This window comes from Ranitomeya variabilis, chromosome 1, assembly GCF_051348905.1.
Source record: "Ranitomeya variabilis isolate aRanVar5 chromosome 1, aRanVar5.hap1, whole genome shotgun sequence".
NCBI classification, from domain to species: Eukaryota; Metazoa; Chordata; class Amphibia; order Anura; family Dendrobatidae; genus Ranitomeya; species Ranitomeya variabilis.
This window is the reverse complement of record NC_135232.1, coordinates 275575570-275591166: the sequence shown is the minus strand read 5'-3', so window position 1 is coordinate 275591166 and position 15597 is coordinate 275575570. Positions and strand designations below refer to the sequence as shown.

General features: G+C 47.6%; 1 protein-coding gene across 1 annotated transcript in view; it reads right to left on the bottom strand.

The window, feature by feature from the left end:
- The window catches only part of GCN1 (GCN1 activator of EIF2AK4), a 115676-nt gene extending 102570 nt beyond the window's left edge, over positions 1–13106 (bottom strand). The window contains exons 1-5 of the mRNA XM_077294739.1: positions 12994–13106; positions 1622–1724; positions 1313–1376; positions 1067–1198; positions 878–986 (exon numbers count right to left, since the gene is read on the bottom strand). Coding sequence (XP_077150854.1) covers positions 878–986; positions 1067–1198; positions 1313–1376; positions 1622–1724; positions 12994–13011 — 426 coding nt within the window. The 5' untranslated portion in view covers positions 13012–13106. The remainder of the gene's footprint in view (positions 1–877; positions 987–1066; positions 1199–1312; positions 1377–1621; positions 1725–12993) is intronic.
- Positions 13107–15597: the final 2491 nt, after the last annotated feature.

Here is a 15597-nt window from a genome sequence, read left to right as displayed (position 1 = left end):
GACTTGTCAACATGTACTTTGGCTTTTCTATAATTTTTTTTCAACAATGGTGTCCTCCTTGGTCATCTCCCATGAAGTCCACTTTGACTCATACAACGACGGATGGTGCGATTTGACACTGATGTTCCTTGAGCTTGATGTTCACCTTTAATCTGTTTAGAAGTTTTTCTGGGCTCTTTTGTTACCATTCGTATTATCCGTCTCTTTGATTTGTCATCAATTTTCCTCCTGCGGCCACGTCCAGGGAGGTTCGCTACAGTCCCATGGATCTTACATTTCTGAATAATATGTGCAACTGTAGTCACAGGAACATCAAGCTGCTTGGAGATGGTCTTATAACTTTTACCTTTAACATGTTTATCTATAATTTTCCTTCTAATCTCCTGAGACAACTCTTTCCTTCACTTCCTCTGGTCCATGTTGAGTGTGATACACACCATGTCATCAAACAGCACAGTGAGTATCTGTAGCCCTATATACAGGCCCACTCATTGATTCCAAGATTGTAGACACCTGTGATGCTAGTTAGTGAACACACCTTGATTTAACATGTCCCTTTTGTCACATTATTTTCATGGGTACCATCAGTTCTGTCCAGGCCTATTTCATGAGTTTTATTTTTTTTCTTAATTCTGTAGAAGCATGGTTGAAAAGCAATGTCTGACTTTCATTGGTTCATTTTCATAGCTCTTTTATTTATTACTTTTGTCAGATTCAAGTTATTTCTGTGATCATTGTGGGATTTTCTGCCATTAAACGAGGGGCACCAACAATTTTGACCACGTGTGTATAACTGGGAGCCAGCAGATGGGGAAATAGGAACAAAAACACTGGAATTGGACTTGAAACATACCAAACACACAAGATAAATACACACCAGCTTTTTCCACGTCTCGCCTTCCTGCTTATCAGGGATGGAAAACACCACCCTGGCAATGACACAGGTCCACGACAAGGCCAGGGCTGCTGCTGAGCCACTGCTTTTGCTGTAAAACATAAAAAAACGAATGTCTACGATCGACTCTTACATAATACTAATAGTAAAGCAACGGAAATCCAAAATTACCTGGGTTCTACATTCTTGTTCCCTACTCCAGATGTCTGAAGAGACTGCAGAATGTTTTTAGCAGTAGCATCCGGCTGCGACTCCACCAGTTGTTGAATAACGGACTGAAGCGCACGACGGGACCCCGCATCTCTGCGAAACAAACAACAAAAATAGCATAATAATCAAGAAATATATTAGATTTATCCAAGCTAAAAAAAAAAAAAGTACATAGAGCTCGGCTAAAAGCAGTTATGAAAAACTCACCGGTATCGATGCAACGTTAGGCAGAATAATTTGGAGAGACCTTTAACGGCAGCCTCTGGCAGGTCTGGGAGATGAAAATAAATATGATTTAATATATTATAAGCAAGGAAAGTAAATCAGAGGATATTAGAATAAAATACCGCAATTATCTGGACATAGACATCATTTATCCCACCATACACAGTAATACATGATCATGGGATTTACATCTTCATTATGGATACTACTGTATAAGGTAAAAAGGGGCTATTTATCCTGTGTAAAGAAAAACTTAAAAAGCAGAAGACTTTCAATATAGATTCTACTAACCTTTAGAAGAAATACATAATTTCAGTTCATTCAAAATCTCTTTCCGCTCCTTCACACTTGATGTTGTGACTTTTGCTGCAAACTTCTTCAGAGTATCCTGCACCTGGGACACAGAGGAGAGATATTGGAACAGCAAGGAGCACATTTATGTCCCCATATGAAACGGCATGTATACAGTAGATGCCCTACATTAGCAAAATGAACGTCCGGACGACAATATAATCACCAAAGTATAGTGCTCAGAAACCATGCATTTCTGGTCATATACCATAGGAGCAGTAATACGATGTCTGCAGCCACATATGGGGGATTTTCCTGTCAGATGCAAAATAAATCCGACATAAAGTCTGTAATACGCTTCCGAATCCCATGTGCCGCCATTTCAGAGTCTTGCAATAAAACTATTATATAGAATGGCTGCAATAGAGAAAAAAAACACACCATCCAATTTATGTTTAAGGCTGCCGTCACACTAGCAGTATTTGGTCAGTATTTTACCTCAGTATCTGTAAGCCAAAACCAGGAGTGGGTGATAAATACAGAAGTGGTGACGTGTTTCTATTATACTTTTCCTCTGATTGTTCCACTCCTGGTTTTGGCTTACAAATACTGAGGTAAAATACTGACCCAATACTGCTAGTGTGACGGCAGCCTAACTCCTAAGGGACTAGGTGATTTTTCACTTTGTTTTTTTTTTCCTCTTTTTCCGCCAACACAGTTATATGAGGTCCTGTATTTTGCATGACAATATGGAGTTTTACCATTTTACCATGAGATGTATGAAAGAAAAAAATTGCAAAGAAAAATGAATGCAATTCTGAAATTGTGTGTTTTTTTTTTTTAATGGTTCAGTAAAAACGATGAGGCAATATGATTCTCCAAGTCAGTATGAGTACAGCAATAGCAAATTTGAAAGAAAAAAAAAACATGTATTTATCCGCTTCGAGACCACATGTAGACTTTAAAGTGAACCTGTCACCAGGTTTGGCCGATATGCGATACGACCACCACCTCTCAGGCCTGCCATACAGCACTCTACAATGCTGTATATGGGTATGTGCACACGATGCAGATTTAGTGCAGAATTGGTGCAGAACTGCAGCAGATTTTTCTGCTGCAGAAACGCTGCAGAACTGCACTGTGATTTACAGTACAATGTAAATCAATGGGAAAAAAAAAAAGCTGTGCACATGGTGCAGAAAAATCTGCGCAGAAACGCTGCAGATTTCAAAGAAGTGCACGTCGCTTCTTTTGTGCAGTTCTGCAGCGTTTCTGCTGCAGATTTTTCTGCACCATGTGCACAGCTTTTTTTTTTTCCCATTGATTTACATTGTACTGCACAGAAACTGCACAGAAACTGCATAGAATCTGCGCAGAAACTGCATAGAATCTGCATAGAATCTGCGCAGAAACTGCATAGAAACTGCATAAAAACTGCATAGAAACTGCACAGAAACTGCATCAAATCTGCAGATGCAGATTTAGTGCAGAAAATTCTGCACCACATTTCCTACGTGTGCACATAGCCTATAAGTTCCCAATTTGACCTGTAAGAGAAGAAAATACCTTTTATTATACTCACCTGCGGGGCGGTCCGGTCCTTGGGCGTCGCTGGTCTTGGTCCGGCGCCTCCCATCTCCTTACGATCCCTGTCCTCCTTCGTGCTTTGAGTGGATGTAGAGAAGTGCCCATGTGCAGCAGCACGATAGCGGGGACACTGGGTGGATGACGAAGGGACGTGTCATCCACACGAAGCAAGAAAGAGGACGGCATGGAAAGAAAGAAGGGAGGCACCGGACCAAGACACTTCTCAGACCGGAACGCCCCGCAGGTGAGTTTAATTAAAAACAATTCATCTCTGTTCTTCTCTTACAGGTCGGGTTGTGGGCAGATATACAGCATTATAGAATACTGTATATCAGCCCTGAAAGGGGGTGGCCATATCTCTTATCGTTCCCTTTAAATGTCTGGTTGGTAAGGGCCCTAATCCGCAGTGACATTCTAGCATATGAGCACAGCTACTAGACAGCTGAAGTCCCCACAGATGTGCTGTCTCTATCACTGTATACACGGCCCTAACTAAGCACACTGTACTATACACTATGATACAGCTCCATACACAGCGGTCATGTGACTGCTGAGTACAGGAAAGGAGCAGCAGGAGATGTTCGGCCATAGGAGCCCTCAGCAGCTCTGCCATGTAGCCAAGAGGCTGCATTTTCCCTGTAACTGGGTAAATGTACAAGCCTCAGTTACAAGGGAAATAAGATGAAAACAAAATTATTTGATAATTTATATGCCCCCCACAATTGGTTTTCATGACCTTATGGGGGCAATAAAAATAAATAATGGGAAAAAAAATGAAAAAATATAAATAAATAAGAATACCACTGCCAATCAAAATCACTATGACTAGCTCCGGCCCTGTAAAAAAAAATCCCTTTCATATCTGAGAGAAATATTTTTTACCACTCTTTAAACCGCAAGTATGAAAATAACAGGGTTAAATTGCCATTTTTTTAATTGGTTCAGTAATAAAAAAAATTTAAAAATTCAGAAATTTGTTACAAAAAAATAAACTCATTTGCTTGTGTCGCCATATTCTAACACCCGCAACATTTTCCATTTTCGGTTGATGGAGCTGTGTGAAGTCTTACTTTTTGTGCGGCAAGCTGATGTTTTTATTAATACTATTTTGGGGCACATGTGATGTTTTGATCGCTACTTTTTGCAAAGTTGCGGAGGCCGAAAATGGTTTATCTCCAAAGATTTTGACAAACGGTTTAATTCGCTTTACACTTTGATAGATCAGACTTTTACGGACATATTGATAATATATCGGTGTACGCATGTTTGTGTATATATATATATATATATATATATATAAGCAATATGAATTTCTATGTTTTTTCATATTTTCTAAGTTTGTTTTCAGTCTTAAGGGAATTGAGCCCGCATTCACCTGATCACCTGTACGTTATACAGCAATGCTACAGTATTAAAGCACGTAGAAAAAATTACAGTCTCCTATGTAGTACAGCTACATGCTGTCCTTTATTGGAGAATTGTCGTGGCAAGCACAGGGACCTTCAGCAGACCCTTGGCTACCATGTCATTGCTGAGCGGTGGGGCCAATAAGCGGTTACAGCTATTTGCTCCGTGTGTCGCACGTTGGACATGTCGAACCAAGATTGACAGCGGCAATTTACAGGTTAATAACTGTGGGCCGGGCTCGGTTACACCGGTGGCTTTTACAGGTCAATGACAGCTGAATAACACAGCCACAGTTATATATGTACCAGCTCTTTCCTCTTTCAGGAGCACATAACCCAACCGTGGCAATCCAGGGACCTGTAGAGATCAGCACAGGACTGGTGGCTACAATGAGGACCTCGAGGTCGGAGAGAACCCAAGATCACATTCAGCAACGGGGATTTGCCAGACAGGAGCCATGGCATGAAGACTGTCCTGTCCAGTGGCCATTTATGCCAATCTCCAGGGTTAACCTTTTATGGATTGAACACATGCTGCTTCAGGTTCGTAGCTATAAATAAGTGGCTCTAGACACCATATACTATATGGGGGACCCTGCCCTAATGAAGGGGGAGATTGTGATCACATTAGTTCCTTCCCCTATGGAGGAGTCCATTATATGGCTAGTAATGTCTCTAATAACCTGTAATTGCACATACAGATGCAGCAAGTTTTGTTCCCTCTATGGGCAGTACACATGTAAGCCCCTCTGATGGAGACCTCTGTCATCTAATAAAGGCTGACAGACCCTAAACATAATGTTAGAATAGTATGGTACTATATTACTACCTAAAAGGGTTTTCTTAACATCTTAAAGAGACCCTGTCATCATGAAAATGCAGGCACCATGTTATACAGCAGAAGGAGCAAAGTACATTGATGTATAGATTTGTGAAAAATATCCTGTATAACCTGTGTCTTATTCCTTTAACCCTCTGCTCTTACTGGGATTTTCAGTCCCGTGATTGACAGCTGATTTTCTATACTATACACACTTATACAAAGAAAGCTGTCAGTCACTGATAGGCCCGCCCACTGGACCAATCAGTGACTAACCGCTTTCTTTGCATCAGTGTGTATAGAGAATCAGCTGTCAGTCACGGGACCGAAAATCCCAGAAAGAGCAGAGGGTTAAATAAATAAAACACAGTTTACCCTGAATCTTATCTCACAAATATTATTACTTATTATTATTATTATAGCGCCATTTATTCCATGGCGCTTTACATGTGAGGAGGGGTATACATAAAAACAGGTACAATAATCTTGAACAATACAAGTCACAACTGGTACAGGAGGAGAGAGGACCCTGCCCGCGAAGGCTCACAATCTACAAGGGATGGGTGAGAATACAATAGGTGAGGGTAGAGCTGGTGGTGCAGTGGTTTGGTCGATCGGTGGTTACTGCAGGCTGTAGGCTTGTCGGAAGAGGTTGTTTTCAGGTTCTTTTTGAAGGTTTCGATGGTATGCGAGAGTCTGATGTGTTGTGGTAGAGGGTTCCAGAGTAGGGGTAAAGCGAGAGAGAAATCTTGTATGCGATTGTGGGAAGAGGAGATAAGAGGGGAGTAGAGAAGGAGATCTTGTGAGGATCGGAGGTTGCGTGTAGGTAAGTACCGGGAGACGAGGTCACAGATGTATGGAGGAGACAGGTTGTGGATGGCTTTGTATGACATGGTTAGGCTTTTAATATTTGAAGGGAAAAGGGAGACACAAAGCGCAAATAGGGTCTTATCTCGCAAAAAGAATGGAGGAATCATCAAGAAAATCGCTCACCTGGTGAAGCTGAAAGCAGCCATGTGAAGATTTCGGCTGCCGCAGATCCACAAGCCGACCACCGACCATATGAAGCAGTATACTATAGAAAGTGTGGATTAAATCTGCGCTGCCACAATAATGGTGAGGTTCCAGTTGATAGTAGAGTTGAAACAGTGGTTTATTCAATGCGTTTCAGGGCTCTTATGGCCCCTTCTTCAGGAATTACCACATACAACATACAAGCACACTGTCCTTGTATGTTGTATCTGGTATTTCCTGAAGAAGGGGCCATAAGAGCCCTGAAACGCATTGAAAAAAACACTGTTTCAATTCTACTATCAACTGGAACCTCACCATTATTGTGGCAGCGCGGATTTAATCCACACTTCCTATCTATATATATAATTGTCTAAGGGTTTTTCCATCTGTCTGTCTGTCTGTCTGTCCTGGAAATCCCGCGTCTCTGATTGGTCGAGGCCGCCAGGCCTCGACCAATCAGCGACGGGCACAGTATCGACGTAGATGTCATAATGGTTGCCATGGCGACGATGATGTCATAAAGGTTGCCTCGACCAATCAGCGACGGGCACAGTCTGCCGTGAATTCTGGAATCATCATTGTCCATATACTACGGGGACACGCATATTCTAGAATACCCGATGCGTTAGAATCGGGCCACAATCTAGTACTATAATAGTTAGGGTTTTGTACTGGAGTCTCTGGGTAATGGGGAGCCAGTGAAGGGAGTGACAGAGGGGAGAGGCTGGGGAATAGCGGGGGGACAGGTGGATTAGTCGGGCAGCTGAGTTTAGAATAGATTGGAGGGGTGCGAGAGTGTTCGAGGGGAGGCCACAGAGCAGGAGATTACAGTAGTCGAGGCGGGAGATGATGAGGGCATGGACTAGGGTTTTTGCAGATTCTTGGTTTAGGAATGTACGGATCCGTGAAATATTTTTGAGTTGAAGTCGGCAGGGAGTGGAAAGGGCTTGGATATGTGGTTTGAAGGAGGGATCAGTGTCAAGGATTACCCCGAGGCAGCGATCTTGTGGGACTGGGGAGAATGGGCAGCCGTTTACTGTAATGGATAGGTTCGTTGGGGGGGGGGGGGGGTGTCGCTTGAGATGGGGAAAGACGATGAATTCTGTTTTGTCCATGTTAAGTTTAAGAAATCTAGCGGAGAAGAAGGATGAAATAGCGGATAGACATTGAGGGATTCTGGTTAGTAGGGTGGTGATATCTGGTCCAGAGATGTAGATCTGTGTGTCGTCAGCATAGAGGTGATACTGAAAACCGTGAGATTCTATGAGCTGTCCCAGGCCAAATGTGTAAATGGAGAAGAGCAGGGGCCCAAGGACTGAACCTTGCGGGACTATGACAGATAGGGGGCAAGGTGAGGAGGTGGTGTGTGAGTGGGAGACGCTGAATGTCCGGTCAGTTAGGTATGATGAGATCCAGTATGGGGCAAAGTCTGTGATGCCAAGGGATGAGAGGGTCTGCAGCAACAGGGAATGGTCCACTGTGTCAAAGGCAGAGGATAGGTCCAGGAGGAGGAGGAGGAGGATAGAGTAGTGTTGCTTGCTCTTGGCTGTTAATAGGTCATTGGTGACCTTAGTTAGGGCAGTTTCAGTGGAGTGGTGTGACAGGAAGCCTGATTGTAAGCGGTCGAAGAGAGAGCAGGAAGATAGATGGGAGGACAGTTCAAGATGGACGTGTAGTTCCAGTAGTTTTGAGGCATAGGGGAGAAGTGATATAAAGCGATAGCTAGATACAGAGGATGGATCAAGAGAGGGCTTTTTGAGGATAGGTGTGATTGAGGCATGTTTAAAGCTTGAGGGGAAAACACCAGTTGTTAGTGATAGGTTGAAGAGATGGGTTAGGGTTGGGATGAAGACTGTGGCGAGGTTTGGGATGAAATGGGAAGGGATCGGGTCAAGTGCACAGGTGGTGAGATGCGATCTTGAGAGTAGAGTGGAGAGTCGATCTTCTGTAATGGTGAAGAAGTTGGTTTTGAAGGTGGAGGGCTGGGTAGTTGGGAGGAAGGGCTTTGGGGGATGTCGACTAAAACTGTCTCTGATGTTCTCAATCTTCTGCTTGAAAAATGAGGCAAAGTCTTCAGCTGAGATGAGTGGGGTGGGAGGAGGTGCTGGGGGATGGAGGAGAGAGTTGAAGGTTTTGAATAACTGTTTACGGTTGTGAGAGAGGGAGCATATCAGAAGTAGGTTTGTTTTGCTGTGGCGAGTGTGGTCTTGAAAGTAGTGAGGGACTGTTTGAATGCGATGAAGTGCTCGTTGGAGTGGGATCTTTTCCATCTCCACTCAGCAGCACTGGAAGCTCACCTCAGTTTTTTGTCAGGCTGGTGTGAAGGGCTGTCTGTTGATTTCGCAAGCTTTGCTATGTGTGAGAGGGGCAACAGATTCCAAAGCTACAGCTATTGTGGTGTTATATAGAGCGGCAGCGGCATCCGCATTGTGTGGGGAGCTTATGTCTGTGAGAGAGAGGAGGGATTCAGAGAGTGAGTGTAGATCAAGGTGTTTAAGATTTTTGCGAGGGTGTGCAAGTTTGTGGGGTGGGAATTGTAGACAAGGAGTGGAGAGGGAAGAGAATGTGAGTAGGTTGTGGTCAGAAAGAGGAATAGGTGAGTTAGAGACGTTAGATAGGGAGCAGAGGCGGGTGAAGATGAGGTCCAGTGTGTGACCATCTTTGTGAGTGGCTGCAGAAGACCACTGAGTGAGGCCAAAGGAGGAAGTGAGAGATAGAAGTTTAGTGGCAGCTGAGAGGGAAGTGTCAATGGGGATGTTGAAGTCGCCCATGATGATAGTGGGGATGTCCGCAGTAGCCAGGTGGTGAAGTGGTCAAAGAAGGTGGTGGCTTGCCCTGGGGGGCGGTAAATGACAACCAGTTGGAGGGGGAGTAGATGCGCACAGAGTGCACCTCAAAGGAAGGGAGGGTAACAGAGGGTGGCAGTGGGATGTGGGTGAAGGAGCAGTTATCTGACAGGAGAAAATCAACTCCTCCGCTATGTATGTATGTATGTATGTGTATATACACACACACACACACACACACATACAGCACAAAAAAATAAAGGGAACACTTAAACAACACAATGTAACACCAAGTCAATCACACTTCTGTGACCTCAACCTGTCCAGTTATGAAGTAACACTGATTGTGAATCAATATCTTCTGCTGCTGTGCAAATGGAACAGACAACAGGTAGAAATGATAGGGAAATAGCAACAAGTATTATGGAGTGGTAATGCATGGGGTGACCACAGACCATTTCTCTGTTCTCATTGTTTTTGGCCGTTGTTTTGGTCACTTTTGCATTGTCATTGTTCAGAAGCATGAGGTGGTGTCTGCAACCCACAGAAGTTGCTGAGGTAGTGCAGCTCATCCAGGATGGCACATGAATGCGAGCTGTGGCATGAAGGGTAGCTGTGTCTGCCAGCACAGTGTCTAGAGCATGGAGCAGATACCAGGTGACGTGCACGGGACCGTAGGAGGGCACCAGCCCAGCAGCAGGACCGCTACCTCAGCCTTTGGGCAAGGAGGAACAGGTGGAGCAGTGCCATGACCCTGCAAAATGACCTCCAGCAGGCCACTAGCATCCATGTGTCTGCTCAAACTGTCAGAAATAGACTCCATGTGTGTGGTATGAGTGTCCGACATCCACAAGTGGGTGTTGGGCTTACAGCCCAACAATGTGCAGGGCTATTGGCATTTGCCACAGAACACCAAGATTGGCAATTTTGCCACTGGCGCCCTGTGCTCTTCACAGATGAAAGCAGGTTCACACTGAGCACATGTGACAGACGTGACAGAGTCTGGAGACGCCGTGGAGAGCGTTCTGCTGCCTGCAACATCCTTCAGCATGACCGGTTTGGCAGTGGGTCAGTAATGCTGTGGGGTGGCATTACTTTGGACGGCCGCACAGCCCCCCATGTGCCCGCCAGGGGTATCCTGACTGTCATTAGGTACTGAGATGAGATCCTCAGACCCCTTGTGAGACCATATGCTGGTGAGGTTGGCCCTGGGTTCCTCCTAATGCAGGACAATGCCAGACCTCATGTGGCTGGAGTGTGTCAGAAGTTCCGGCAAGATGAAGGCATTGAAGCTATGGACTGTCCCGCCCGTTCCCCAGACCTGAATCCGACTGAACACATCTGGGACATCATGTCTCGCACCATCCACCAATGTCACATTGCACCACAGACTGTCCAGGAGTTAGTAGATGCTTTAGTCCAGGTTTGGGAGGAGAGCCCTCAGGAGGCCATACGTCGCCTCATCAGGAGCATGCCCAGCCGTTGTAGGGCGGTCATACAGGCACAGAGGCCACACACACTACTGAGCATCATTTCCTTGTCTTGAGGCATTTCCACTGAAGTTGGATCAGCCTGTAACTTCATTTTCCACTTTGATTTTGAGCATCATTCCAACTCAAGACCTCGGTGGGATATTAGTTGTGATTTACATTGATCATTTTTATGTTTTATTGTTCTCAACACATTTCCCTATGTAATGAAGATTTACAACTGGACTATTTCATTCAGTGATATCTAAGATGTGGGATTTTGGTGTTCCCTTTATTCTTTTGAGCAGTGTATATCTATGAACCTACTTCGCTCCCCTGCTCTATAACATGGTGCCTGCAGATTAGATGGCATACTCATGGTGACAGGGTCTCTTTAAATGAGTAAAATTGCAAAATTAATCAACTTTTCAATTTATCTCTTATTAAAAATCATCTCCATTCTTAAGAATAGAGGGCTCTTAATTTTACACTCACGCCTCATTGCTTAGGTTAGCGGACACCTGGCAGTTTATCAGAGGTGGCATATGCAAGGACTGTGCGCTTGAAGCTGATGGCTACATAGCTGATTGGGGTGGCCACAGTGCCCCTGCACTCCTTGGACGCTGCTTCTGTTTGCAGCATGGGAGACCAGAGGCTCCATTGGTCTGAGGTGCCAATCTTCAGGAGAGCACGGCCATGGGCAAGGAGTAGTGATGAGAGAATATACTCATTACTCGAGATTTCCTAAGCACGCTCGGGTGACCTCCGACTATTTGTTAGTGCTCGGAGATTTAGTTTTCATCACCTCAGCTGAATGATTTACATCTGTTAGCCAGGCTGAGTACATGTGGGGGTTGCCTGGTTGCTAGGGAATCCCCACATGTAATCAAGCTGGCTAGTAGCTGTAAATCATTCAGCTGCCGCGATGAAAACTTAATCTCCGAGCACTAAAAAAATACTCGGAGGACACCCGAGCATGCTCAGCAAAACCCAAGCAACGAGTACACTCGCTCATCACTAGCAAGGGGGAATCCAGAAGATGACACAACCCCCGGAGCGCTCTGCAGCTCAGACATCATCTGAAATGTAACCACAGAGCGACACGGTCTTTCCTTTCCTCCTTTAAAGGGGATTGTCCAGGTTTATCATGAAAGTCTGCAGTCTCTCTCTGTGACTGCAGACATGTGGCCCCTCACATCACGCGCAGCATGAGCTGTGAGGATTCTCTGGGTCCTGCAGCCATGTAATACCCCTAAGGATGCAACATGTACACTTCCGATGTGTGCGGCCTCGCTCCATACAAGTGAAAGCACATCGCATACTTGTGGTCACATGACCACTCGCTCCCGGCACGGAGAATCCTCACAGCATGCAGTGCGAGCGGTGAGGAGTCACAAGTCTGCAGGCACCCAGAGAGACCGCAACGCTCATGATAAACCTGGAGAATCGCTTTAAAAAAAGCACAGCGGCCGACTGCGGGTGCCGACTGCGGGTAACCACTGCAAATGATGTAATATGTACGGCAGCTCCCATGGCTCTACAGTCATCTAATAATCTGGAGCATTTGATAGTGCGGCACCTGCCATCTTGTGTATCACACGTAGGATCCAATATGCCTGACCCTTCTTTGCCATCTTATGCCCACATGCGGGGGTATAAGATGTAACACTGCTCTGGGTACAGATGGCGACATGTGGACTTATATACAGCTTCCTAGAATACTGTAAGAGGGGCAATAAAGGTGGTGGCCGTAGCTTATATTGGGAAAACCCGGTGACAGGATCCCTTTAAGGGTGACCTGTCAGCACATTTCTACACACAGATGTAGTGGGGGCTCTGTACTCCCCAATCCAGTCTCCTTCCTAGAGATCTGATGTGTGGTCACAGGTAAGCGGAGGCGTGTCACTGCACTTGGAGGAAGCCACGCCCCCAGCGCGCTCTCACTCGGATTTGCATAGATCTCAGCACCTATCCAGTCAATTAATTCCACGAAGCTGCAGCGCGGCCAGCGAGGGGCAGGACCGGCAGCGCCATCTCCAGGTGATTGTGTCCGGTCACAGGCCCCGAGCATCTAAGCCTCGCCAGCTGGCGTACGGCAGACACTACGCATACGGTGCAGCAGAGCGCACAGTGCCGGCAGCATGCCACACACGAGGGCAGGACGCGCGACTCTACATAACGGAGGGGCGAGCGGCCCGCACACTGCAGCGGCACATCCGCGGTCACACAGCGGAACCGGCGAGAGATGCACAGAAATCCACACAGCCATCATCACCAGTGCCACACCAACCTGCGTGTCCGCCGCCATCTTACCGGCCCCGACCCAGGAAGTCCTTCTGACACACTTCCGCCATGTAGCTCCAGCAGGGGCAGCGTTGCCCCGCCGGGTACGTCACTTCCGGTACAGCCGGATTCTCTTCTAGTATCTAGTTCAATACTGTGACGGAGACTGAAGGCTGTAGGAGGCTGCCGGCCATTGTGGGAGGCTGCCGGCCATTTCTACCCGGTCACTGTGGGAGGCTGCCGGCCATCTCTGCCCGGTCACTGTGGGAGGCTGCCGGCCATCTCTGCCCGGTCACTGTGGGAGGCTGCCGGCCATCTCTGCCCGGTCCCTGTGGGAGGCTGCCGGCCATCTCTGCCCGGTCACTGTGGGAGGCTGCCGGCCATCTCTGCCCGGTCACTGTGGGAGGCTGCCGGCCATCTCTGCCCGGTCACTGTGGGAGGCTGCCGGCCATCTCTACCCGGTCACTGTGGGAGGCTGCCGGCCATCTCTACCCGGTCACTGTGGGAGGCTGCCGGCCATCTCTGCCCGGTCACTGTGGGAGGCTGCCGGCCATCTCTGCCCGGTCACTGTGGGAGGCTGCCGGCCATCTCTGCCCGGTCACTGTGGGAGGCTGCCGGCCATCTCTGCCAGGTCACTGTGGGAGGCTGCCGGCCATCTCTACCCGGTCATTGTGGGAGGCTGCCGGCCATCTCTGCCCGGTCACTGTGGGAGGCTGCCGGCCATCTCTACCCGGTCACTGTGGGAGGCTGCCGGCCATCTCTACCCGGTCACTGTGGGAGGCTGCCGGCCATCTCTACCCGGTCACTGTGGGAGGCTGCCGGCCATCTCTGCCCGGTCACTGTGGGAGGCTGCCGGCCATCTCTGCCCGGTCCCTGTGGGAGGCTGCCGGCCATCTCTGCCCGGTCACTGTAGGAGGCTGCCGGCCATCTCTACCCGGTCACTGTGGGAGGCTGCCGGCCATCTCTGCCCGGTCACTGTGGGAGGCTGCCGGCCATCTCTACCCGGTCACTGTGGGAGGCTGCCGGCCATCTCTGCCCGGTCACTGTGGGAGGCTGCCGGCCATCTCTGCCCGGTCCTGCCGGCCATCTCTGCCCGGTCACTGTAGGAGGCTGCCGGCCATCTCTGCCCGGTCACTGTGGGAGGCTGCCGGCCATCTCTGCCCGGTCACTGTGGGAGGCTGCCGGCCATCTCTGCCCGGTCACTGTGGGAGGCAGCCGGCCATCTCTGCCCGGTCACTGTAGGAGGCTGCCGGCCATCTCTACCCGGTCACTGTGGGAGGCTGCCGGCCATCTCTGCCCGGTCACTGTGGGAGGCTGCCGGCCATCTCTGCCCGGTCACTGTAGGAGGCAGCCGCCATCTCGGCCCGGTCACTGTAGGAGGCTGCCGGCCATCTCGGCCCGGTCACTGTAGGAGGCAGCAGTCGCATGTATTACTGGTCTCTCGATTCATCACTTCACATGTTGTGAAATTATTAAATAGTGGCTTCTTCCCGCTTGAAGCCATTGTGCTAATGCATTGAATATCCCCCATCCTCTGGAAGTCCCTGCACCAACACGTCCGACTATCAACCACATTCAGACGGAACCTGAATACCCACCTCTTCAGGAAAGCCTACAGCCTGCACTGACCCCGCTGCCTCCTCATCACTACCGGAGATACTGCCTCACCAACACTGGAGCTCCTGCAACCCTCAACCTATTAACTCCTTCCCCATAATCCTATAGAATGTAAGCCCGCAAGGGCAGGGTCCTCACCCCCTCTGTATCAGTCTGTCATTGTTAGTTTGCTTACTGTAAGTGATATCTGTAATTTGTATGTAACCCCGCCTCATGTACAGCACCATGGAATCAGTGGTGCTATGTAAATAAATAATAGGTATTATATTGCTCCAGTGCAGGCCATTGCAGAGTCCAGGTTCTCTTGGTGTCATGTGTAGGATCCTTGTACACCATCAGGCTATGTGCACAGTGTCTAATAGATTCTAATGCAGCTGCCAAGTTTTCCCAGGCGAATCCAACACAGGAAAGCGCATACAGTCGCACTTTTTTACAGTACCTTTTGCTGTAGCTGGAGACTGACCCACTACTTTTTAGCTACACTAAGGCGAGTGGTGGCTTCTAACCAAAAGATGCCTGAACAATGATAAGGTCACTTAACTGCAGTTTTGAAAACTGAAGAAGTGACAGATATGACTAATAATGTAATTTTGTCACTGCTGTGCATCATGTTCATCTTATGGGGTGTTTCTTCAGGTGGATTCTGGTATGCTGGCTTTCAGGATTCACCGATAGTCCGCTCTCTCTGGCAATGTCATGTGACTGCACATAAGTGATCATGTGCTCACATGTGCCTGGTTTTTCCCAATTCACTTGTATTGAAAGAAGTCAGTCGGAATGTGACCCGAAATTCACACACACACTCTAACACGACTACCCATTCTCACTGGCAATACTGCCAAATTCTGACAGCGGGCACACCAAACACAGCCAAGCTTTAGAAGTCTGCAGTCAGTAATTGCAGAATTATCAGAAGACAGGACTGTGAAAGAAATCGTTCTTAAGTGTAAACAGGCGTGCTGCATTGTTGCCTGCAATGAAGGTGCGCCACCAC